Consider the following 24,998-nt stretch of genomic DNA (forward strand, 5'->3'; position numbering starts at 1 on the left):
GCCCTGTGTGGCTCTTAAAATAAACTTCAATCGTGGTTTTGGCGAGATTTGGCTCAGTTGAAACAAAAAGGTTGCCGACCACTGCTCTAGGCAATATTTAAGGGACTGAATGTGGTGCTGTGAACTGAACTGTGTTCAGTTCAGTTCAGCTGCATGCAAGGCAAGTGCTTTAAAACCTTGTACTTCCGGGGCCCGGAGAGATAGCACAGCGGCGTTTGCCTTGCAAGCAGCTGATCCAGGACCAAAGGGGGTTGGTTCGAATCCCGGTGTCCCACATGGTCCCCCGTGCCTGCCAGGAACTATTTCTGAGCAGACAGCCAGGAGGAACCCCTGAGCACCACCGGGTGTGGCCCAAAAACCAACCAACCAACCAAACAAAAAAAAAAAAACTTGTACTTCCATGGGGCCAGAGCAATGACGCAGCACTAGGATGTTGGCCTTGCATGTGGCTGACCGAGAATGGACTACGGTTTGATTCCTTGATGTCCTATTTGGTCCCCTGAGCCAGGAATGATTTCTGAGTGCATAGTCAGAGTAACCCTCAGCGTCACTGAGTGTGGACCCACCCCCAAAAATAAGAAAAAAAAAATCCTTATACTTTCTGTCTAGCCCCTCAGAGCTATCTTTCTAAAAAGCTGTTCTTGAGGCCAGAGCGATAGCACAGCAGTAGGGCATTTATTTGCCTTGCACTCAGCCGACCTGGGATGGACCAAGTTCAATTCCCAGCATCCTATATGATCTCCTGAGCCTGCCAGAGCCGATTTCTAAGCACAGAGCCAGGAGTAATCCCTGAGCGCCACCGGATGTGCTTCCCCCAAATGTTATTCTTCCCATAAATCAGTACCTTAGAAACACAAGGCTGTATTTTTGCTGATAAAATGTGTCCAAATGTGTTAACACCCATAAACAAATGTACCAATAAACTATTGTACTACAGAAATTTGTTAAATACATGACTATATTTAACTATTCAATACATGTTTTCAAACCATTCACTCCCAGCCCAAATGACAATGTTAATAACCAAACACTGTGAGGTAAATACAGGCCTTTGAATGAGTTCCCATTTATATGTGTTCTCGTTGCCTTTCATCTGGCTTTTCCCCCTCCCCTGGGGAGTGGCTTTGTTTGGATTCTCAATAAATGAGAGGCAGGGATGCTGAGGAGCTGAGCTGCCATCTAGGCTTGTGGTTCCACGTGGTGGAGCGACTGGCTTGTGGGTGAACAGCTTGTGGTGTGAGTTTTCTTGCCTACTATAACCTTCATATTTGCGTTGATTACTTATTGCGGGGAACTTCAAATGGACCAGCGTCTCCTATCCTCCCTGGATAGGAGGTATGGGATTCTCCTTTCTTCACTGGGGTCTGTGGAACATTCAACCTGTGCAGTTACAAAACACCACTGACTTGAACAAGGTTAAGAGAGGGACCTGATGGGGCTGGAGAGATGGCATGGAGGTAAGGCATTTGCCTTGCATGCAGAAGGTCGGTGGTTCGAATCCCGGCATCCCATATGGCCCCCTGAGCCTGCCAGGAGTGATTTCTGAGCGTACAGCGAGGAGTAACCCCTGAGCGCTGCAGGGTGTGACCCCCCCCCCAAAAAAAAAAAGAAAAGAAAAGAAAGAGGGTGACCGGAGCAATATTACAGCAATGTGGCATTTGCCTTGCATGCAGCTGACCCAGGACAGACCTGGGTTTGATCCCCCAGACCCATATGGTCCCCTGAGCACATAGCCAGGAGTAATCCCTGAGCATTACTGGTGTGGCCCAAAAACAGAAAAACAAAAAACAAAACAAGAAAAGAACTAGTTAAGGGAATGACCATTAATTCACTTAGGATATTAAACAAACTATATATTTGTAGCTGTCATTAAATCAACAAACCATTTTTTTTTTTAGCACAACACCTACCACTGTGCTATCCTCTTGCTTGCCAGGAGTTATTTCTGAGCACCGCTGGATGTGACCCAAAAACGAAAACAACAAAAGAAGATGTTAAATAGTTGCCTTTCTCCTCCCAAACTTGATGAATAAAAGTCAAATATTTTATGTTTTTGCCTTTTTTATTTCTTCCAATAGATTAGAGATGTTTTTCTAACCAGAATCTGCTAGATCTAAATGTTAAGGAAAGGGGGACTCTCCAGTACTGTTTGGGGATCAGGGGGACTAATCCAGGCAATATTTGGCTTGGTGATGTGGTGCTGGACATTTCGAGCAGTGCTGGGGGGCAGATGGGACAGAGAGTCAATTTGAAATCTTGAGCATAAAGGCAGTACTCTCCAACTTTAAGCCACTGTGTCAACCCCAGATGAAAATGTGTAAACAATAATAAAGTGAAATCCTTTCTTTTAGGGACCGGAGAGATAGCATGGAAATAGGGCATTTGCCTTGCATGTCGAAAGACGGTGGTTCGAATCCCAGCATCCCATTTGGTCCCCTGAGCCTGCCAGGAGTGATTTCTGAGCATAGAGCCAGGAGTAACCCCTGAGCGCTGCCGGGTGTGACCCAAAAACGAAACCCCCCCCCCAAAAAAAAAGAAATCCTTTCTTTTGTTTTTGGGCCACACACAATGGTGCTCAGGGGTGATTCCCAGCATTTCCTTTGGGGCAATGATTTTTTTCTGAAAAGATCCTGTAATATCATTTTTTTAGATAATTTTCTCTGTTAAACCATCTTAAGTCACTGCATTATTGGCGGGGAGAAAGGGCACTGCACCTCTGAAGCTTTATTTCAGCTCTGACAATGTGCCCAACACAGCTATGGTATGTGCTGGTCTGGCTGGAATGGTGAGACTCAGCCTTCTGGTCTTTCTTCTTTGTTTTTTTTTTTTGTTTTGATTTTTGGCCACACCTGGTGATGCTCAGGGTTTGCTCCTGGCTTTGCGCTCAGAAATCGCTCCTGGCTTGGGGAAACCATATGGCATGCCAGGAATCGAACCTCGGTCCATTGTAGGCTAGCCCAAGCAAGGCAGACACCCCACCACTGCGCCATTGCTCTGGTCCCTGGTTTCCCTTCTTGAGGCCTCCTGGCATCTGAGCAGGAAGATTGACACAGAGCCCTTGTTCCAGAGCGCTGGCCCTCCACAGTGCTTTGTCATGAACTGCTCACCCTCAGTTTCCCCATCTATCACACAGCAATAGCCTATGAAGAGAGTGCACAGTCAAATCCCCAGGGTCCAACCTCAGGCCATGCATACAGACACGCAAATGCGAGGTCTGGAACCAGCCAAACAGCAAGTGTTTAGACTGGAATAAAACAGTTTGTATATTCTCTCTCTCTCTCTCTCTCTCTCTCTCTCTCTCTCTCTCTCTCTCTCTCTCTCTCTCTCTCTCTCTCTCTCTCTCTCTCTCTCTGTTTTTTTGGGTCACACCTGGTGGTAATCAGGGGTTACTCCTGACTCTGTGCTCAGAAATCGCTCCTGACAGGCATGGAGACCATATGGGATGCCAGGATTCGAACCACTGTCCATCCTGGATCGGCTGCGGGCAAGACAAACACCCTACTGCTGTTCTATCTCTCCAGCCCCAGGTTGTATTCTTCTTCTTTTTTTTTTTTTTGGTTTTTATTTCTGGGCCACATCCGGCGGTGCTCAGGGGTTTCTCCTGGCTATCTGCTCAGAAATAGCTCCTGGCAGGCACGGGGGACCATATAGAACGCTGGGATTTGAACTACCTTAGGCCTTGGGTCTGCTGCTTGTAAGGCAAACACCTCTGTGCTATCTCTCCGGCCCCCCAGTTTGTATTCTAACACTCATACACATATGCATGGATACACACACACACACACACACACACACACACACACACACACACACACACACACACACCCCGATTAAATACAACCACGTTGAAGGGATATAAATTACAGTTTTTCTTTCTTTTTTTTCTTCCAAAGAAACTAGTAAAATACTAGTTAGCTCACTATACACAAAAATCCATGAACAGCAGCTTTTCATGAAGTCTCCACGTTCTGACCCATTCACTAAAAGAAAAGGGTTTCCAGCAGGTCGACCACCTCCTCTCCCTCTCCCTCACTGCCGTGCCTCGTGGTCCAGGCACCAGCGTCCACAGAAGAGGGAGCCGGTGCTCTGCTAACACTTCCTGCACGCATCCCAAGCAGCTCCACTGGGGGGAAGAAGAGATGCCATGCGGGAAGACCCCCTGGAGCATCTGGAATCAGCCGATGGTGCTCGAGGACGCTCTGTCCGAAGCCTCTGTGTACGGCAGAGCTCGTTGCAGTTCTTCAGCATTTTTCCAGCATCAAGTCAGTAAAATAACACAGCAACCCCACACCACAAGGAAACCTGACAATTCCCACACAAAGACAAAAAATAAAATCCACACCCCCCCTTCCCAATATCCCCCATCCCCATCCCTAACCCTAAATCTCAGTATCTGTGTGTTTTCTTACAGTAATAATACTGCTCTCCACGCCTCACCTGCTGGCTGTGCTGAACCAGTAGACCAAAACTGCTGGGACTCAAAGCCCCAGGGACTAGTAGAGTTTCTAATAAGCCAGTGCCCAGCCGGCAGCAGGTGGACCCGGTGGAAGACCCAACAGAGTGGGGGAGAGTTTTCAGTGTGCTTCTGAAGCAGAACGGCAGTGTGCGGCTCAAAGCCAAGGGAACGTAGCACTCGACTCGCAGTCGGACAGAGAGAAACACAGACAAGAGTGGACAGCAAACACGCTCAGTCTGGTGGGAGTTCTTTGGTTAGCAAGAACAGCTTTCTGGAACCCTTTCTGCAAAGAGCGATTTGCAAACTCGATCTGAGGCAAGAAACTTGTTTTCATGTGCTGGCGTCGGAGAAAGTCCAAGTTGCTTTTTTTTTTTTTTCAAAAAAAGAAACAAAAAACCAAGTCCAGTACCTTACAATTTTCTACAAGCCACTTTGATCTGCATTTTAGTGTGCAGGCTTGTCTCCAAACAGACATACTATAGATACACATTTCATATATATATATAATATAATATATTATTTATAAAAAAAACAAAACAATAAAACCAATAACAACCATCAGAGCAGCCACTCCAGATTCTACAGTAAGAATTGATTAAAACTGTACAAGAAAAGAATCAAGTCGGTCTGAATCTGCAGAGGTCTCTACACAGTAGTTAAGTGCAAACAAAAATACTGCCACTGAATTCATCCACGGTGCACTGCGCTCTGACTTTCTAGGAAAGGCGGAGGCTGTCAATTCACCCGAGTGACAAAGTGCCGCTTGCCTCGGCTGGTAGGGGAAGGGGGCGGCTTGGGGAGTGCCCGACTTCCCCTTGAGGTGTGAGGTCGGCTAGGCTGCAGCAGGTTTCAAAGATGGGCTGGTGATGGCCACAGCCATGTGGCCTGCAGAGAGGTGCTGGTTGTTCTCACCGTGCAGTCCGGGTCCCCTGGAATGTAGAGGTCAGTGAGTTCGTTCAGTTCCTCTCCCATCCCTCTGGCCATCCCTGCACCAGGCTCTGCCCATAGGGAGCCACGGGACCACACAGTGGACTCCCGCATTAATACCTCCATAGGAAAAAAAAATTAGGGGGCCAGAGTGATAGCACAGTGGTAGGGCATTTGCCTTACATTCAGTCGACCCGGGACAGACCTGGGTTGGATCCCTGGCATTCCCATATGGTCTCCCGAGCCTGCCAGGAGCAGAGAGAGCGAGAGCCAGGAGTGACCCCTGAGTGTTGCTGGGTGTGGAAAAAAAAAAACAAACTAAAAACACTTAGGTTCAATGCGGCAATTTTTTGTTTGTTTTTTTTTTGTTGTTGTTTTTATTTTTGGGTCATAACCAGCGGCGCTCAGGAGTTACTCCTGGCTCTACGCTCAGAAATTGCTCTTGACAGGCTCGGGGGACCTTATGGGATGCCAGGATTCAAACCACCAACCTTCGGCATGTGAGGCAAACGCCCTACTTCCATGCTATCTCTCTGGCCCCTCAAAATGCACCTTTTGCAGACAGTAATGACTGCCAGATGAAGTACTACCTGGTGCCACAAGGGAGAACTGATGTGAAATGTCAGTCAGTAATTAAATAGTTCTCAAATTCTGGGTTGGGGGCATTCTAGGTCCTTGAATGCAGCCAGGATGGGTTTGATGCCCCAGTACCCCATATGGGCTGAGCATTGCCAGGAATGACCCTGAGGCAAAGAATCAGGAGTAAGCCCTGAGCACTGCTGAGTGTGACCAATTCCTGCTCCACCAAAAACAAAAGAACAAAACAAAAAGAGTTCTTGTAATTTATTTTAATTTTGGGGCCACATTTCTGGCACTGAGGGAACCAGTTTTTTGTTTTGTTTTGCTTTGTTTGGGGGCTATACCCAGTGGTGTTTAGGGGTTACTTCTGGCTCTGCACTCAGAAATCACTCTTGCCAGGCTCAGGGGACCACATGGAATGCCAGGCATTGAGCCTGGGTTGGCTGCGTGTAAGGTAAATGCTCTCCCGACTGTGCTATTGCTCCAGCCAGTGGGACCCAGTTTTGAAGGGAAGCCTGTACACTGAAGCGCTAAGTCCAGGCACTGTGGTTGCTTTTTCCAAGCCCTGGCCAACCTCTGTCACTCTGTTGGCTTAATCCTCAGTTTCCCTTTGGACAACTCCATTGGTGTATTGGGTTAAAAGCAGGATCTTGATCAGGAAGGGAAACTGCTCAGAAGCTGATTATCTTATTGGCCTAATTTATAATTTATGTCATCACTTTCTTCCATAGAAAATATTAGCAAACTTGGGCCTGAGCGGTGGCAGGAGCCACAAGGCCTAGGATGGACCACGGTTTGATCCCCTGGCGTCCCATATGGTCCCCCAAGCCGAAGCGATTTCTTTTTTTTTTTTTTTTTTTTTGGTTTTTGGGCCACACCCGGCAGTGCTCAGGGGTCACTCCTGGCTGTCTGCTCAGAAATAGCTCCTGGCAGGCATGGGAGACCATATGGGACATTCGAACCAACCACCTTTAGTCCTAAATCGGCTGCTTGTAAAGCAAACACCGCTGTGCTATTTCTCCGGGCCCCAGAAGTGATTTCTGAGCACATAGCCAGGAGTAACCCCTGAGTGTCACCAGGTGTGGCCCAAAAACAAACAAACAAACAAAAAAAACAATATTTGGGGCCGGAGAGATAGCAATGGAAGTAAGGCATTTGCCTTGCATGTAGAAGGATGGTGGTTCTAATCCTGGCTTCCCATATGGTCCCTGTGCCTGCCAGGGGCGATTTCTGAGCAGAGAGCCAGGAGTAATCCCTGAGTGCTGCCGGGTGTGACTCAAAAAACCAAAAAAAAAAAAAAAAGAAAGAGGCTGACCTAGTGCAGACCTGGGTTCAATTCCTGGAATCACATGTTTTTCTAAGAATGTCAGAAGCGATTTCTGAGCACAGGGCCAGGAATAACCCCTGAGTACCACTGGGTATGGCCCAAAAACCAAATAAATAAAATAAAATCAGTGTTTAAAAAAAATAATTAAATAATCGAATATGCCAACGTGGGTAACTTATAAACCCAAATGTCAATTTTTTTTTTTGGTCACACCCGATAACACTCAGGGGTTACTGAGCTACACATCCAAAAATTGATCCTGGCTTGGGGGACCATATGGGACGCCGGGGGATTGAGCTGTGGTCCATCCTAGGTCAGCAGCATGCAAGACAAATGCCCTATCAATGCGCCACTGCTCCAGCCCAAATGTCAATTTCTTGGGGAACTTACTTACCTCCAAAGCATGTATCCCTGGGCACCAAACAACCCCTTTGATGCCTACTTCCCACCTTCTCCCTACCCTGTACCATCTCTCTCATTAAGGCGTGCTTTACAATAGATTTTGGGAGCTTTTCTCCTAATGATACGCAAAATGGTGTGACAGCTAGTACTCGAAGCAAACCACAGATTGAATGACATATGGCCAGTGGGTCCTTGGGAGAGCTGGAATCTCTGGAACATGCAGGAGACTGGCCTGGTCAGCCACATGTAGTTGTGGCAATGTTTGACTCAACCACAAGCCACAGGCTGGTAAAAGGCGGCCAGTCTGGAGTGCATCCAGGACCATTCTGAAACTCTGGGAGGACTCTGGTCGCCCCATTGCATTCTTCCCTGACAAACTGCACTCCCTACTTACATACCACCCTCTCCTCCTGGATCACTGTGCTGATTGGCCCTGGCGGGGCTGAGGTGTAGTGAGATATTTACCTGGTCATTCTCCGCTGAGGAATGCAACCGTCCGGGCTCCCGGGTCCCATCAGATATACTCTTCCTGTCTATTCTGTTGGGGACAGTCCTTCTGCCCAAAGGCTCTCCTCCAGCAGGAGAATCCGGCAGACCATCGAAGTCCTTCCCATCAGACACCCCCATGAACTCAGTAAAGGAATAGTCCTCCAGGATGGCGGTGGTGTGCTCCACGGTCACCTCCCTGGAACAGAACTCTCGGGCCACTGGCCCATTCTTGCTGGCATTGGGGACATCTCCATCAGAACATGAGCCGGTCCTGCAGCATGGCCTGGAGTCATTTTCTGCCACCTGCGGGCACCCTGGGCTCCCTTTGGCTAAGGCACTGTTTTCCTTGGGTGGCGGTGTCACTCGATGGCCTTTGACCAGGCCTCTGTCTGGTTCAGGCACCTCTCGGGTCAAGGAAGGTCGGAAATCCTGCCCCACTGGGGGTCCAGGATGCTCGCCGGAGTCGGCCTCCTTGGTCTGGCCGGCCAGCTGGTCCGAGCTGTCACTGCAGGGGACCCCCATGTCCGAGAGGGTGGCGTTGGAGGCACTGTGGGAGAAGTAGCCGCTGGTAATACTGCTGGTGGTGGGGCTGCGGGACACTTCTTTCTCCGACACCCTGCAGTTGGTCAGATCCGCCTTGGACACGAACCATTCTCGGTTCTCCAAGCCAGCATTGTAAACGCTGAAGTCGGCGAATTCCACTGGGATGTAAGGCTGCGAGCTGGCCAGTTTCCTGTTCAGGGCTTCCAGGTCGCCGTCCTCCTCTTCGGAGTCCTACAGAGACAAAAAAAAGTCAGGTCCGAGGTTCTGCTTGGTAGCCTCAAGAGGGGCTCTGTCTCCTCCTTGGGACAAGTATCCCACAAGCATCTATAGCTCAAAGTCACTCCTTCCTTAGTTTCCTCAGAGCCTGCCCTTCCCTGGGGACTCTTGCTGTTGGCTTATTCTCCACTGTGGCAGTGGTAAGTCCATTGTCATCTCACTGAAGGGGAAGGAGATTTATTTTGTCTAGGTGCACTTATTGCTAAGGAGAAATCTTCCCTGGCCCAGGCTAAGTGAAAGGCTGAAGTGAAGTGTGGTGACTTTTCAATGAGTCACTCATGGTTAGTTTTTTTTTTCTTTTTGGTTTTTGGGCCACACCTGGCAGCACTCAGGGGTTACTCTGGGCTCTGCACTCAGAAATCACTCCTGGCGGGCACAGGGGATTATATGGGATGCAGGGATTTGAACCACGGTCTGTTCAAATCAGCTGCATGCAAGGCAAGCGCCCTGCCGCTGTGCTCTCTCTCCAGCCCCAAAGGTCAGAAAAGTTTTGAGTTACTTTACAGGGGAGAAAGGACAGTTGAATCAAGATTCCTCTCTAAGTAAAAGGGCAAGGATTATACCCTCACCCCCTTTCCCCAAGAAGGCTGTAAGAAAGCAATCAATCAATCTGATAATGATCTTTTCTGGGGCTTTGGAGAAACAAGGATAAAAGGATTTGGCTAGAAGGACAGGAAGGCAGATGAAGCGATTGGAATGCAAATCTCCTTTGTCTAATGGTTTTAGGATTTTCTTATAAATATTGGTGAGTATGCAACAGAGGGTGTCTCTAGAAATAATACCCCAATCTCTATGTATGAATGTTGCTGGTATTTGGCATAAGGAACAGTAACTATGGGTATCTGATGCTAAATAAATATTTCTATCTAAACTATTTAGATAGAAATATGGAGAGGGGGCCAGAGCCGTGGCGCAGTGGTAGGGCATACCACTGACCTAGGCAGACTGTGGTTTGATCCCACAGTGTCCCATATGGTCCCCAAGCCAGGAATTATTTCTGAGAACATAGCCAGGAGTTACCCCTGAGTGTCACTGGGTGTAGCCCAAAAACAAAACAAAGAGAAAAGAAATATGGAGAGATAGTATGAGGGACAATGCTTGCCCTATTTGTTCCAAGCATTGCATATGGTGCCCTGAGTACTGCCACAAGTGAAGCCTGAACAGAGAGCCAGGATCAGTCCCTACCTATCCTTGCACACCAGAGGTGTCATTCTCCCTGAAAAGGTTTCTATCTTGTCATTTCCTACTAATCTCTGATGGTACTGTAAATGCTTCTAGTCTCTTTTCAAGCATGACTTCAGTTCAACAACAGGCATCAAGTGCCCACTATATACCTGTTTCTGTGCTTGGGAAAATCATATATCAGGAATAAAACCTTGGTTGGCTGCATGCAAGGCAAGTGCTCTATCTCTTGTGCTATCTCCAGTCCTTCCTGGTTTTCCTTTCAAGGTTGTAAAGAAACACAATTCCTTTTTTTTTTGTTTTTGTTTTTGGGCTATACCTGGTGGCACTTAGGGGTTACTCCTGGCTCTACACTCAGAAGTTATGCCTGGCAGCTCAAAAAACCCACATGAGATGCCAGGGATCCCAGATAGGTCACGTGCAAGGCAAACTCCTTACCCGCTGTGCTATTACTTGGCCCCTATGAAATACAATTCCTTAACTTCAAGACAGAAGAATAGTTATTTGTTGCAAGAAAAACCAAATCAGTAGATATAAATTAGTACTTTGGAGTCCTACCACTTCTCCTTTCCAATAAGGGCCACACCCTATCATACTTGGGGGCCACCAAGGCTGGCTGTTGGGGACTGAACTCGGGGCCTTACACATGCTAGAATTCTCTCTACCACTTACAGAAAACTCCTTGGCCCTCGGAATCCCTGTTTTTAAAAAAAAATTTTTGGCCATGCTCAGGGGTTACTCCTGGCTATGCAATCAGAAATCATTCCTGGCTTGGGGACCATCTGGGACACCGGAGGATTGAGCTGTGATCCATCCTGGGTCAGCCACATGCAAGACAAATGCCCTACTGCTGCACCATTGCTCCAGCCCCTGGAACCTTTCTTTTGGTTTGTGGGCACACCCGGCAGCGCTCAGGGGGACCATATGGGATGCCGGGATTGAACCACCGTCCTTCTGCATGCAAGGCAAATGCCTTATCTTCATGCTATCTCTCTGGCCCATCTGGAACCCTTTTTTTAAATATCTAAAATGATTTCTTCTAACTGAGGAACTCCAAAACACAACTTTTCTGAATGAATTATTCCATCCTGAGTCTGATATACAGAAACGGGTATCTAGTTCTCAAATTCACAAAGATAAAAGATTATCTCTTAAAGGTTAGAATGACCTTAGTAAAATTCAGGAGTAAATTCAAATAGGGGCCCGGAGGAAGCTCATCACTAAGCATGTCTGAGGGCCTATGTTTGCTTCCCATAATAACAAAAGAAAAAGAAACAGGAATCAGTAAATGTGTCCTTGGTACTGAGGACCAGGAAAACATCCACAGGGAAACGCTATGAGGTTGAAGAGAGGTTAACAGGCTGAGCACATGCTTTTCTTACATTCAGGAGGTCCAGGCTTGGTTTCTGGCACTGAATGCTAGCCTGAACTAGAGTTTTCCCTGAAAAGCCCCACAACCAAGTCAAGCCAATCCAAAATGCAAAGAGAAAAGCTAAGGTAGGAGGGATACTGTTTCCAGAAAAAAGAAATTGAAAAGAGGGCCTGGAGTGATAGTACAAGTGTGTAGGAAGTGGCTTTGTAACTCCGGGTTTGTAATGCTTTGCAATGCCGGGTTTGATCCCTGGCATCTCATATGGTCACCCGAACACCACCAGGAGTGCTGTTCCAACCCAGCACTGTACGGGTTCGATCCCCCTGGCATCCCATAAGATCCCCCCAAGTCTGTGATTTCTGAGTACAGAGCCAGGAGTAAGCTCTGAGCTTCACCGGGTAACAAAACGAAACTAAGAAATTGAAGAGAGTTAAAAGGACTGAAAAGTGAGTTTCACTTTCCCAGCAGTTAAAATAGTGAAACCACACATTTACTGCCTTTCAGGAGAGGAAAAAAGTTAAGTGGCTTAAATTGTAAGCTAAAGAAATTGAGTTAGACATTATTTTTTTCAGAATTTATCTTTGTACCTCTTTTGTAGGGGTCACTTCTGGCATTGCTGGGGACTACAACTGGGGTCAGTGGCTTTGCAAACACCTAAACCCTTACACTGTTTCTCTGGCTGAGCTATGTGTCTTAAAGGAAATAAAACTAGAGCTGAAGACAACACAGCAGGTGGGGTGCCTGCCTTGTGTGTGACTGCCCCGGATTCAATCTCTGGCATCCATTGGGACCCCATTCTAACATAGCCAGGGGTCATTCCCGAGCGCAGAACCAAGAGTAACCCATAAATCATTGCCGATGTGGTCCCAAAACAAAAGGAAACTAAACCAAGCATCTTCCCATTAGGATTCGCGTCACTGTCGTTTGGTTTTCCTTTTTGGGGGAGAAAATGGGACCATCTTCCCAACTCAGAGGTGCTAGGGATGAAGCCTAAGGCCTCATATGTCAGCCATGCATGTGATCTCAAGAGAACACCCCATTTAGGGTTGAGCATGAGGCCACCTGCCCGAGGTACTTCCTCGTTTGAGTTTTGCGGTTTCATTCATGTAGTTAGTTCTTCACCTTTAGGCCCAGCATCTTGCTTTTACTTATTCTGTTCACTGTCTTGATTTTAAATTGAGACCTAAACCCACTGCTTAACTCAACCACTCTCCACAAAGAGATTCTCTGGCAGCTGTTTCAGGCTGGGGTCCCACCGAGAGTGTTTGTAAAAGGATCAATGGCCTGGGATAGGGACACAGCTCAATGGGCTAAAGGCATGTTTTGCATGCCTACGGTCAGTCCTGGCCTAGAGCGGAGAGCAATCCATTATGCTATCATTCTGGCTCTCAGAAATGATTTTAAACTCATAACAAGACTGAACTCTTGATTTTAAGAATAGAAAAGGAAAGAGAGTGAATTAGGAGAGGAGAAGTCAAGGAGCTCATTTCCATTTTTTTTTTTTTATGAGGAGAAATAGAATCTAAGCTTCCCAAAGAGAATCTTGAAGTGCAGAGGAGACAAGTGGTAGCCTAAAACTCTACCAGAGCTTTCTGGGGAGATGGCTCCTTGAGATACATCAAATGGTTCAGTGCCTCTGAGTTGAAGAATGCTTGGAACGAAGATCAGGAATGTAGCCTGACGTGTGGTCCCTATGAACAAGGCACTGTATTCAGTCCCTGATATCCAGAGGGGGAAAATGTAAGAAAACCAATATCTAAGGAGGGGAATAGGGTCCATCACTCAATAAAATTCCAGCAAGACAGGTGATGCTGGCAGCATTTGAATAGACAGCACGAAAGGCAGGTCCACACTTTGCATGTAGGAGGCCCCTGTGTTCTTTCCCTGGTAAAGCATAGGGTCCCATAATCACCCCTTTCCAAAACAACAACAAAAATAAAGCCAATGAACCCTATTTAATGGGCTTTATGGTGTTTTGGATCATAGAGTCTAAGTATTGCTTGACATTTCTTTTTTTGAGGGGGGAAGACAGACCACTCCCAGCTGTACTTGGGATTTTATTCAAGCTCTTCAGGGATCACTCCTAACAAGCTTAGGGTACTATATGGGATGCCGGAATCAAACACAGGTCAGCTATGTGCAAGGCTAAATGCTCTACCTGTTGTGCTCTCTCTCTAGCCCCAGTTAAGAATTCTTGGGTTGGGCCAGAGGGATAGCAGAGTGGCTAAGGCTCTTGCCTTGCATGTGGCCAACCTGGATTTGATCCCTGGCATCCCAATGGTCCCCCTGAGCCTGTAGGAGCGATTTGTGAGTGCAGAGCCCGTAGTGACCCGAGTGCCACTGGGTGTGGCCCAAAAACAAACAAACAAAAGAATTTTTGGGTCATCTTCTCCTTTGCTAGCTACAAGTCCTGAGAACAATGTTTAACTCCAAGGGAAGGTCTTATGCTGGGAAATAGTCTGTTGGGCAGATGGGCTGGTCACTCAGAAGGTTTGTGTCACTGACTAGCAGAGATAATGCTGGGCTGAATATCTGGTGCTCTGCCAACTTGCCAGAGAGTTGGAGACCTAGAGGGATGACTCAGCCACTCAGTTGGGGGTCCCTACCACAGTCCCTATGAATGGAGCAGGAGTTGTGAGTCAGTAAGATCCAGACATGGTCTGGGCTGTCTGCTCCTCTTGGGGCAGGGATAAGGCTCTGGAGAAGGGAGGAACAGGCTTTATGTATTTCCAAAGCAACCAAACCTAATTTAGTCCCCAGCAATGCCAGAAGTGACCCCCAAGAGAGAGATATATAGATATCTGAAAGAAAGGCCTGTCTAACCAAATTGCTGTCCTCGGTTTTAGAAGAAATGAAGTTTTTTTCTTTGTTTTTGAGGGCACTACACCCAGCAGTGTTGGAATCTATCTCAGGCCCAGAGCTCAGGGATATTCCTGGTGGTGTTTGGGGGACCCTGAGGTATGGGGGACTGAATCCAAGCTCTAAGTATTTCTGTAAAGGGCTGTCTTGAATATCAATATTGCTCCACGGGGTGACTTCCAGATTGTGGTGCCAGCCCAAACTGAGACACAGCCAGGTGCTCCCCGTTCCTGGGGTCCTGTGGGCCAGCCAGGGCACTGTCTGTGGAACTGTCACTGGTAGCCTCAAGCAGGAAGTGTGGGAGATAAGGACAGCCACAGAACAGCCAGAATTCCCACTCAATCATTTGTCATTTACTTCTTTTTTTGTTATGTTTTGTTTTGTTTTGGGGGCTACACCTAGTGGTGCTCCAGAGATTACTCCTGGCTCTGCGCTCAGCAATCGCCCCTGGCTTGGGGGACCATATGGGATGCCGGGAACTGAACTCTCCTCGAGTGCAAGGCAAACACCCAACCACTATGTAACCACTTTTTTTGGTAATCCTACTTTTTTTTGTTTTTGTTTTTGTTTTTTTGGGCCGCATCCGGTGGTGCTCAGGGGTTACTCCTGGCTGTTTGCTCAGAAATAGCTCCTGGCAGGCACGGGGGACCATATGGGACACCGGGATTCGAACCAACGACCTTTGGTCCTGGATCGGCTGCTTGCAAGGCAAACGCCATTGTGCTATCTGCCTTTCTTATAGGAGGTTTTGACCCACACGATGGAGGGTGTGGCCTGCTGGGAGGCTGGGATAAAGTCCAGTGGTATCCAGCTTTTTTTAAGTCCATTTCCAGGCCCCAAAAAGGGCGTCTTTCTTCTTTAGAGAGTGAGGGATGGTGCTGGGATCCAATCCAGAGCCTCAAGCATGCAAGGCAAGGGCTCCAGCGCTGAGTCACATTCAGACGTTATTTACAGGCAGTGGAGCAAGAATTTCCCTCAATTTGTAATAATTGGTTGCCATTAGCTGTGTAGAAAAGGGCTTTAAGACAGGAAGTTCAGAAACAAGTCCTAATTAAGGAGAAAATGGCTGGAAACCTCTGTCTTCACATTTCACTCAGCTTTAACAGGGATGCTCTGATTTTTCCTTTTTCTTTTTTTTCTTTTTGTTTTTTTTTTGGGCCACACCCGGCAATTCTCAGGGATTACTCCTGGCTCTGCACCCAGAAATCACTCTTGGCTTGGGGGACCATGTGGGATGCCAGGGATTGAACTGAGGTCTGTCCTGAATTAGCTACATGAAAGGCAAATGCCCTACTGCTGCGCAATGGCTTCGGCTCCTCTGGTTTTTCAAGGAATCTTTGTTTTGTTTCATTTTAGGGCCATTCCCGAAGTTCCTCAGGAATCATTCCTGGTGGTGCTTAAGAGACCATATAGGCATATGGGATGCCGAGGATGGAACCTAGGTCAGCTACATACAAAATATGTGTTCTAACTGCTGTACTATCACTTCAGCCCTTTTCAAGGAATCTTTTTTTTTTGGGGGGGGGAGGGAATGTCACCCAGCAGTGCTCAGGGGTTACTCCTGGCTCAGCACTCAGAAATCGCTCGTGACAGTCTCAGGGGACCATATGGGATGCTGGGAACAGAACCAGAGTTGTCCTGGATTGGCTGCGTGCAAGGCAAACAAATTCCCTATCACTGTGCTTTTGTTCTGGCCCTAGGAGTCTTTAACCTACATTTCCTTTGAAACAGAAAGGAAACTAAGTTTTTTAGTTATTTTTTTTTAGTTTATGGGTCATACCCGGGGGGTGGAGGGGCGTTCAGGTCTTACTCCTGGCTCGGCACTCAGAAGTTGTTCCTGGCAAGCATGGGGGACCATATGGGATTCCAGGATCTGAGCCACTATCTATTTGAATCAGCTGTGTGCAAGGCAAAGGTCCTACTGCTGTGCTATTTCTTCAGCCCAAGAAACTAATTTTACAAAATCATTTGTTGTGGGGCCAAATGGACAGTGTTCAGGGCTTAATCTCCTGACTCCTGATGGTGCTCAGAAAGGGCATATATTGTACATCTTTTTTTTCGGGGGGGGGGCATTCCCGACAACGCTTAGAGGTTATTCTGGTTCTGCGCTCAGAAATCACTCTGACAAGCTCGGAGGACCATATGGAATGCTGGGAATCAAATCCGGTCCATCCTGTGTTGCCCACGTGCCAGGCAAATGTCCTACCACTGTGATATCACTCCGACCCTTTGTACATCTTATTTTTATGAAATAACATGCCTATCTTCTTTGGGGGCCATGTTACAGATTAGGGGAAAATAGTTTCTGGATCAGAAAGCAAGGAAAAGAACAGCAGCAAGTTAATTAGGCGGAGAGCACTGAAGTGCATATACAGAATAAGTTCCCATTAGTTCCACACGGTGTACCGGGGGCAGCAGTTTAGATTAAGCAACTCACACTAAAAAACCTCTGGGATGGAGCAGACAAGACTGAGCTAGCAAAGGAAATTTCCCCCCGCTCCAGAGCAAACATAGACACTGCAGCAGTCTTATTTCCTCAGACCTTCTTTACTTCTTCGGGGCCCAGCGAGCCACAGGAGACATCAGAGAATTCTTTCTGGAATGGAGGTTCTTTGTTTGTTTTGGCTTTAAACAGGAATGTCACAGATAGAATCCAGAGTACCTGGCCTTGCGCCTCTAGAAAGGAGCTCTTGAGATTTGGAATTTGATGGGTTTAGTTTGTTTGTCTTTGGACCGCATCCAATGACATTCAGGGATTACTCCTGGCTCTGCACTCAAAAATCCCTCCTGGCAGGCTCGGGGACCATCTGGGATGCTGGGGGTGTAATCGGGGTCGACTGCATGCAAAGCCCAAGCCCTATCTACTGTGCTATTGCTTCAGCTCCAGAGATTTGGAATTTGAAAATAGAACTGGAGTGGGAGGTCTGATGGGGACAGCTGGAAAGTTCCTGGGGTTAAAGACACATTCTGAAAGCAAGACGGACACCAAGGGGGTTCGAATCTTACTCTACCGGCAAACGAAAGCAGGGGTCGTAGGCTGGAGTGAGGTCTAGAGAAACAACGGTTTGCCATGGCCGCAGAGGAACCTTAGCAACAGCGTCATAAAGCAATGGGGAGGTGGGGGGAAGCTTCCACACACACCCACACCTAGATGCAGGATTACTTACTCCAAGCAAATGTAATTCCTCTAGGTAGATTAACTTCAGAATCTGGGCAATATATATATATATAGGCACAGTGAAAGATTTGGTATTAGTGAAAGTGACTGCTATATTTACATTGTTTGTAAGCCCTGACACTCATCAAAGGTGTCTTTTCCCCGCTTTGACGAAGCACACTTCTACCAAGCAAAAATCGCATCACATCAAATCAAATCAAAGGAACACAGGACAATCACAGGCCATCACCAAACTCATGCAATATTTCACCATGGGGTGGGGGTGGGTGTATTTTTTTTTTTTTTTTTTAAGGAAGCTAAGTGCCAACGCAGGCCTTAGTTTCTTTAAAGTCTTTGGTTGATTCATCTGCGAGAGGGTCAGAAACCCACCACCAGGCAAGAGGACAGAAACAAGTTCCAGGACTTACAATCTTCTTGTCACGTTTGCTATTGTGTTCTAGTGGCATGATGCTGCTATTGCTTCCTGAGGGCACAATGCAGCCAGGGTTATGTGCCTGCGGTGGAGGCATGCTCTGCAAAGGTTAAGACACACAGATGCATCACACACAGATGGCCATGACAGCCGCCATCACACGGTCAACCTGTGCACGTTAGAGTAGCAACGCGAACGCTAGGTGGTGCTGGGGGAGGGCAGCTAGCAAGGCAGTGAGTGGAATGGAGCTACTGAAAATGAACTAGACAGAGCTACTGTCCAAAAGGAAAAAAAAAGGTGGGAAGAAATTAAAAAAAAAAAAAAAAAAGCATTGAATGCTTTTATCTAATCCAAACTGAAAGCCATTCATATTGTCAAAACTTGTAGGGAGGGAACATTGCTTTCTTGCTTTGGAAAGTGAAAAACAAGACAAAAAACAAACAAAAAAACCCAAACAAACAAGAAAGAGAGACAGAAAAACAGGGCTCTGAATAGTGATAAAAGCAAAGCTAATGATACAAGCATTAAGGCAAACTAAAAATTCTACCATGGCCCTCCATGCTTGAGAATGGGACTAGGCCCAGGGCTGTGAGATGAGACTCTGAGGTAAGCAGGGCCAAGCACACGGCATTCCCGTTCCTCCATATAGTTCCCTCCTATATCACTCGGTGCACACAGGCCGGGCCTCACCTCCTGGCTCAGAAGGGGCCTGGCCTCGAGGGCTGTCCTCTTCTTGTGTTCCTCTTTCACAGGCATCAGGGGTTTGAAAAACTTTGGTGGCTGAGGAGAGAATGCTTTAAACGGGCTGATGGCTAAGGCATGAGGATTCTCTGGTGGAAAACCTGAGGAGACAGATAGGTATGGGGAGGGGTGCACAGATCATGTCAGTCCACAGGGGGAGAAAGGCAGGAGACTGCTGGCACTTGGCTAATCGAGGAGAGAGGTACTGGCCACAAGGGACTGAGCTGTCAGAAGGCCAGAGGCATGAAGGAACCAGTAACTTTTCTCTCTGCCTTTTCAGTTTTTATGTCACCAGCAGACCAGTTTTAGTTCCTGCAGATTTCCCATTTCTCTGTTCTCTCAGAGTCTGTGTTCATTGCCACAATTTGATTTTAAGGCTCACAGTGGCAACTTTTAAAGATATCACTATGCACACACAAATATATCAATACATGAATACATGAAATACATATATTTTCTTGCAAGATCCTGTTTCCCTCAGGCCATCTTGCTTCATAAGACTAAGGAAGGACAATCCTACTTTTATTTCCCCTCCTTCTCCTTTTCCTTCTTAGTTCTCTTCTTTTCTTTTCTTTTTTTGGCTTTTGGGTCACACCCTGCAGTGCTTAGGGGTTACTCCTGGCTCTATGCTCAGAAATCGCTCCTGGGATTCGAACCACCATCCTTCTGCATGCGAGGCAAATACCTTACCTCTATGCTATCTCTCCGGCCCCCTCCTTATTATTTCATCATCATCATTATTTGGTCTTGTGGGCCACATCTGGTACTCAGGAATTACTCCTGGAAGTGCTAAGGGACTATATGGAATACCAGTCATCAAACCTGACTTGGCTGCCTGCAAGGTAAGTGCCTGATCTGCTATGGTATCTCTCTGACCCTGCTTGTTGGGTTTCTAATGGTGCTGGGGATTGAAGCCAGAGCCTCACGCATGCAAGGTCAGTGCTCTATGACTCGACTATATTCCCAGACTTTTCTGTTTCTAAGGGCTACATTAAACAGTGCTGGGGGCCATCAGGGTTATACCTGGTGTTCAGGGGCCATGTGGTGCCAGGGATCCAACTTAGAATATTCTATTTTTGGGTTTTGGGCCACATCTGATGATGATCAGGGGTTACTCCTGGTCCTGTGCTCAGAAATAGCTCCTGGCAGGTTTGGGGAACCTAATGGGATGCCGAGGATTGAACTCAGGTTGGCCGAGTGCAAGGCCAGCACCTTACTGACTGCTATTGCTCTGGCTCCAAACTCAAGTCTTACAGATGCAGTTATCACTTAATTAAGACAGTTCTGGATGAGCCAGCAAACTAGAATTTGAGCTTCCTATCTTATCCTGTGCCATGGGTTAAGAATTTCTTCTGGTGCTTTTCCTAAGAAATTCTATCCTCATTTTAACCTAATCTGGAAAGCCTGCCCCCTCCTTCGCTCTGTTCTAAGGAAGTCTAAAGAGGTAACACAGGGAGATGATCTCATGGCTACCTTCTTTACTCCTTCTCGGGGAATCCCTGGGCAATGTCCCATAGCAGGCAACATCCTGGTAACTGGAGCTGTAGTCAGAAACATCCAGCTGGTTTTCTGGCCATGTCTGCAAGGTGAAAGCACATGGGGTCATTGTGGTGAGGGCCTCTGAGAGGAGAAATGCAGCCTGGCTTTGAGTTTTTTCCTATGTTTACAATTTTTAAAAAGTTTTTATTATTAAGATCTGGAGCAGTGGAGCAAGCAGTAGGGCATTTGCCTTGCATTCACTGGCCTAGGAAGGACCACGATTCAATCCCTCAGTGTCCCATATGGTCGTCCAAACCAAGAGCAATTTCTGAGTGCATAGCCAGGAGTAACCCCTGAGCGGCCTTTCATGCAGAAGGTCGTTGGTTCGAATCCTGGCATCCCATATGGTCCCCTGAGTCTGCCAGGACTATTTTCTAAGCATAGAGCCAGGAGTAGCCCCTGAGTGCTGCCGGGTGTGACCCAAAAACCAAAACCCAAAAACCAAAACAAAAAAACCCCAGTTTTTATTATTATTATTATTATTTTTTTTTTTTTTTTTTTTTTTTTTTTTGGTTTTGGGGTTGCACCCAGCAGTGCTCAGGGCTCAGACTTTTTCTTTTTTGGGCCACACTCAGTGGCGCTCAGGGGTTACTCCTGGCTCTAAGCTCAAAAATCGCTCCTGGCAGTCTCAAGGGACCATATGGGATGCCGAGGATTGAACCCCAGGTCTATCCCTGGTTGGCAGCATGCAAGGCAAATGCCCTACCACTGTGCTATCCCTCTGGCCCCATCAGTCTTGTTGAGGCTTTGGGGATAATTGGGAATGCCAGGATTGAATCCAGGTTGGCTGTTTGCAAGGCAAATACCCTACCTGCTGTACTCTGACTCTGGCTCCCATATATAAAGAGAGTGTGCTTTTATCTTTATTAGGATGCATTTTGTCTACTTAGAAAAGAACTAAATATGAGGCTGGAGAGATAGCACAGTGGTAGGGTGTTTGCCTAGCATGCGGCCAACCCAGGATGGACCTGGGCTTGATCCCTGGCATCCCAGATGGTCCTCCGAGCCAGCCAGGAGCAGTTTCTGAGCACAGGGCCAGGTGTAATCTGAGTACCTCCAGGTGTGACCCCAAAACCAAGTGATAGAAAACAAAAACTAAATGATTTGAATGGATAGCAAAAGCACTCCTAGGGTGAGTAAATGTTAGTATTTTATTGCATTTGGTCAAGATCTAGTACTATCACACAAGTAGCAGTGTGAAATCTCTCTCTGTACCCAGCAGTTTCCAAACGTCCTTTTAGGCAGTTGTATGTACCACTCTGCTGGCTACTAGATAATTGAAAGAACAAACAGTCACTGTTGTGGAGAATATTCTCTCACTGATTCCTTCCTTACAACAGGCAGAGTCTGACCTGGTCTCAGGCAGACTAGATGGGGTGTATATTCCACAAAAACCAGAAGCTGAAATGCTTCAGACCTGCTTGCTGAAAGGATAAAAGTCTTTCGTAGAGGATTGTTGAATTTACTTCCCAAAAGTTGGCTGCCTCTAAGGATATATATATTTTTTTAATTAATATTTACTTTACCTTTTGTTTTGTTTTGTTTTTTGTTTTTGGTCACTCCCTGCAGTGCTCAGGGGTTACTCCTGGCTCTACGCTCAGAAATTACCCCTGGCAGGCATGGGGGACCATATGGAATGCAGAAATTTGAACCACCATTCTTCTGCATGTAAGGCAAACGCCCTACCTCCATGCTATCTCTCTGTCTCCTTACTTTACCTTTTTTAGTTTTGGTTTTGGGGCCACAACTGGCGGGGCTCAGGGACCATATGGGGTGCCGGAGATTGAACCTGGTTGGCTGTGTGCAAGGCAAATACTCTACCAACTGGGCTATCACTCTAGTCCCAAATTAAAAAAAATTGTTTTTTAAATTTTGGGCCAAAAAAAAAAAAAAAAAAAGAAAAGAAACAAGGGGCCGGCGCAGTGGCACTAGAGTTAAGGTGTCTGCCTTGCCAGCGCTAGCCTAGGATGGACCGTGGTTCGATCCCCCGGTGTCCCATATGGTCCCTCAAGCCAGGAGCGACTTCTGAGTGCATAGCCAGGAGAAACCCCTAAATGAGCATTACCAGGTGTGGCCCAAAAACCAAAAAAAAAAAAAAAAAAAATTTGGGCCATACCCATTGTCGCTCAGGGGTTACTCCTGGCTCTGTACTCAGAAATCGGTCCTTGCTTGGGGGACCACATGGGATGCCAGGGATAGAACCGAGGTCCATTCTGGGTCACCCACGTGCAAGGCAAACACCCTACCAATGCGCCATTGCTCTGGCCCCCCTAATTAAAAAAAAATTTTTTTTTTTTTTAGTTTTATGGTCACATCCGGCAGCGCTCAGGGGTTACTCCTGGCTCTCCACTCAGAAATCACTCCTGACAGGCTTGGGGGACCATATGGGAGGTCGAGATTCGAACCATCATCTTTCTGCATGCAGGGCAAATGCCCTACACCTCCATGCTATCACTCTGGTTCCCCTAATTAATAATTTTTAATTGAATCACCATGATATACACAGTTAAATAGTTGTTCATGATTGAGTTTCAGTTGCACGATTTTCTAACACCTTTCACCAATGCACATTTCATGCCACCACTGTTTTTAGTTTCCCTTCTGCCTTCCTCCCCACTATGGCAAGCATTTTTTTTTTCATTCTTTTTCTCCTTTCCCCACTCCCTATTGACAAAATTTTATTTTATTGGGTCATATCCAATGGCACTCAGGGGTTACTCTTGGCTTTGCACTCATAAATCCCTCCTAGCAGGCTCAGGGATGTCAGGAATCGAAGCCAGGTCAGCTGCATATAAAGCAAATGCCCTACCTGGCCCTGGACATCATTTTAAACTTCTTGAGGACATCATCTAAATCTTAGACTTTGATTTATTCATTAGGTCCCTTATATAGTGACCTTGTTTAAGAAATGTTTGCTGCACCGAAAAGAAAAAATATTGTTGGGCCAGAGAGTTAGTATAGTGGGTAGAGACCCTGTGCCAGCATGTGGTTGACCTGGGTTCTATCTCCCAAGAGACCACATGAATGATTCCTGAATGCAGTGTCAGGACTAATCTTTGAACACTGTTGGATGTAGCCCCAAAATCAAACCAAACCAAACCAAGAAACCAAGAAAGAGAGAGAGAGGAGAGAGGAGAGAGAGGGGAGAGAGAGAGAGAGAGAGAGAAAGAGAGAGAGAGAGAGAGAGAGAGAGAGAGAGAGATATGTTTGCTGAGTATGATATGACTAAATGTTCTAGTTTGAAATCCCTGATTTTATCATCTGAGTTTGGAAATGGGTATGTGAAGTTAATGGCCGGTGAAAGAGTAAGTGTAGAAATTAAATAAAATGGGCCAGAGAGATAGCATGGAGGTAAGGCATTTGTCTTTCATGCAGAAGGTCGGTGGTTCGAATCCCAACATCCCATTTGGTCCCCTGAGCCAGCCAGGAGCGATTTTTGAGCAGAGAGCCAGGAGTAACCCTGAGCACTGCTGGGTGGGACCCAAAAACCAAAAAGAAAAATCAAAACAAAACAACAAAAAAAAAGAAATTAAATAAAACACCCGGGGCTGGAGAGATAGCATGGAGGTAAGGCGTTTGCCTTTCATGCAGAAGGTCATCGGTTCGAATCCCAGCGTCCCATATGGTCTCCCGTGCTTGCCAGGAGCAATTTCTGAGCATGGAGCCAGGAATAACCTCTGAGCACTGCCGAGTGTGACCCAAAAACCAAAAAAAATAAATAAATAAATAAATAAATAAATAAATAAAACACCCAGATATCTGCACTTTCCAGATCCTGCTGAAAATCCAACCACACCCACAGTACACACCTTGTCTTCTTCATCAAAGCCGGAGAGGTCTGGCCGACTGGAAGAAACCTACAAGAGATTAATATTTTCAGATGTTTGCCATTAACAAATATATCTCTAGAACTAATCTGTGTCTTGCATGACTTTTGTCCCCAGAAGATGTAATTCTCCTACTCTAAATTGGGGGGTTATTATTTATTATTGCTACAATTATTATTAGTTTGGGCCACATAGGGTAGTGATCTGGGATATTCCTGGCTCTGTGCTCAGGGATCATGTCTGGCAGGACTTTGAGGACTACCAAATATTGACTATCCAGTTATCTACATTCAATACCGTCATGTAAATACTACTCAAGTAAGTACTACTCAAGATCTCTGTACTGGGCCCGGAGAGATAGCACAGTGGCATTTGCCTTGCAAGCAGCCGATCCAGGACCAAAGGTGGTTGGTTCAAATCCTGGTGTCCCATATGGTCCCCCTTGCCTGCCAGGAGCTATTTCTGAGCAGACAGCCAGGAGTAACCCCTGAGCACCGCTGGGTGTGGCCCAAAAACAAACAAACAAACAAAATCTCCGTACTAATACTCAACACCTCATAGAAAGTACTATTCATCACCATAGTTAGTACTACCTCCCTTTTCACTGTCATATTTTCTTTACTCCGATTTCCTTTTCTTGTCAATTTTATCTTACCTAGAAATCAGTCCATTTCTCTTGTTTTCCCTAAAGATCTACTTTTCAGCTTGATTTTTTTCCCACTTTGTTTTTCGGGTTTTTTTTTTTTTTTTTTTTTGGTTTTAGGGTCACAGCCGGCAGCGCTCAGGGGTTCCTCCTGGCTCTACGCTCAGAAATCGCTCCTGGCAGGCTCAGGGGACCATATGGGATGCTGGGATTCGAAGCATCGTCCTTCTGAGTCCAAGGCAAATG

The 24,998-nt window shown here is 46.7% G+C and overlaps 1 protein-coding gene across 1 annotated transcript in view; it reads right to left on the minus strand.

Moving 5' to 3' along the window:
* Positions 1–4,398: 4,398 nt before the first annotated feature.
* Positions 4,399–24,998, minus strand: part of KIF13A (kinesin family member 13A) — a 220,620-nt gene continuing 200,020 nt past the window's right edge. The window contains exons 34-39 of the mRNA XM_049765233.1: positions 24,092–24,139; positions 20,217–20,322; positions 18,693–18,844; positions 17,998–18,102; positions 8,157–8,954; positions 4,399–5,385 (exon numbers count right to left, since the gene is read on the minus strand). Of these exons, the coding sequence (XP_049621190.1) occupies positions 5,365–5,385; positions 8,157–8,954; positions 17,998–18,102; positions 18,693–18,844; positions 20,217–20,322; positions 24,092–24,139 (1,230 nt within the window). The 3' untranslated portion in view covers positions 4,399–5,364. The remainder of the gene's footprint in view (positions 5,386–8,156; positions 8,955–17,997; positions 18,103–18,692; positions 18,845–20,216; positions 20,323–24,091; positions 24,140–24,998) is intronic.

Source organism: Suncus etruscus, chromosome 18, assembly GCF_024139225.1.
Source record: "Suncus etruscus isolate mSunEtr1 chromosome 18, mSunEtr1.pri.cur, whole genome shotgun sequence".
Classification (NCBI taxonomy): domain Eukaryota; kingdom Metazoa; phylum Chordata; class Mammalia; order Eulipotyphla; family Soricidae; genus Suncus; species Suncus etruscus.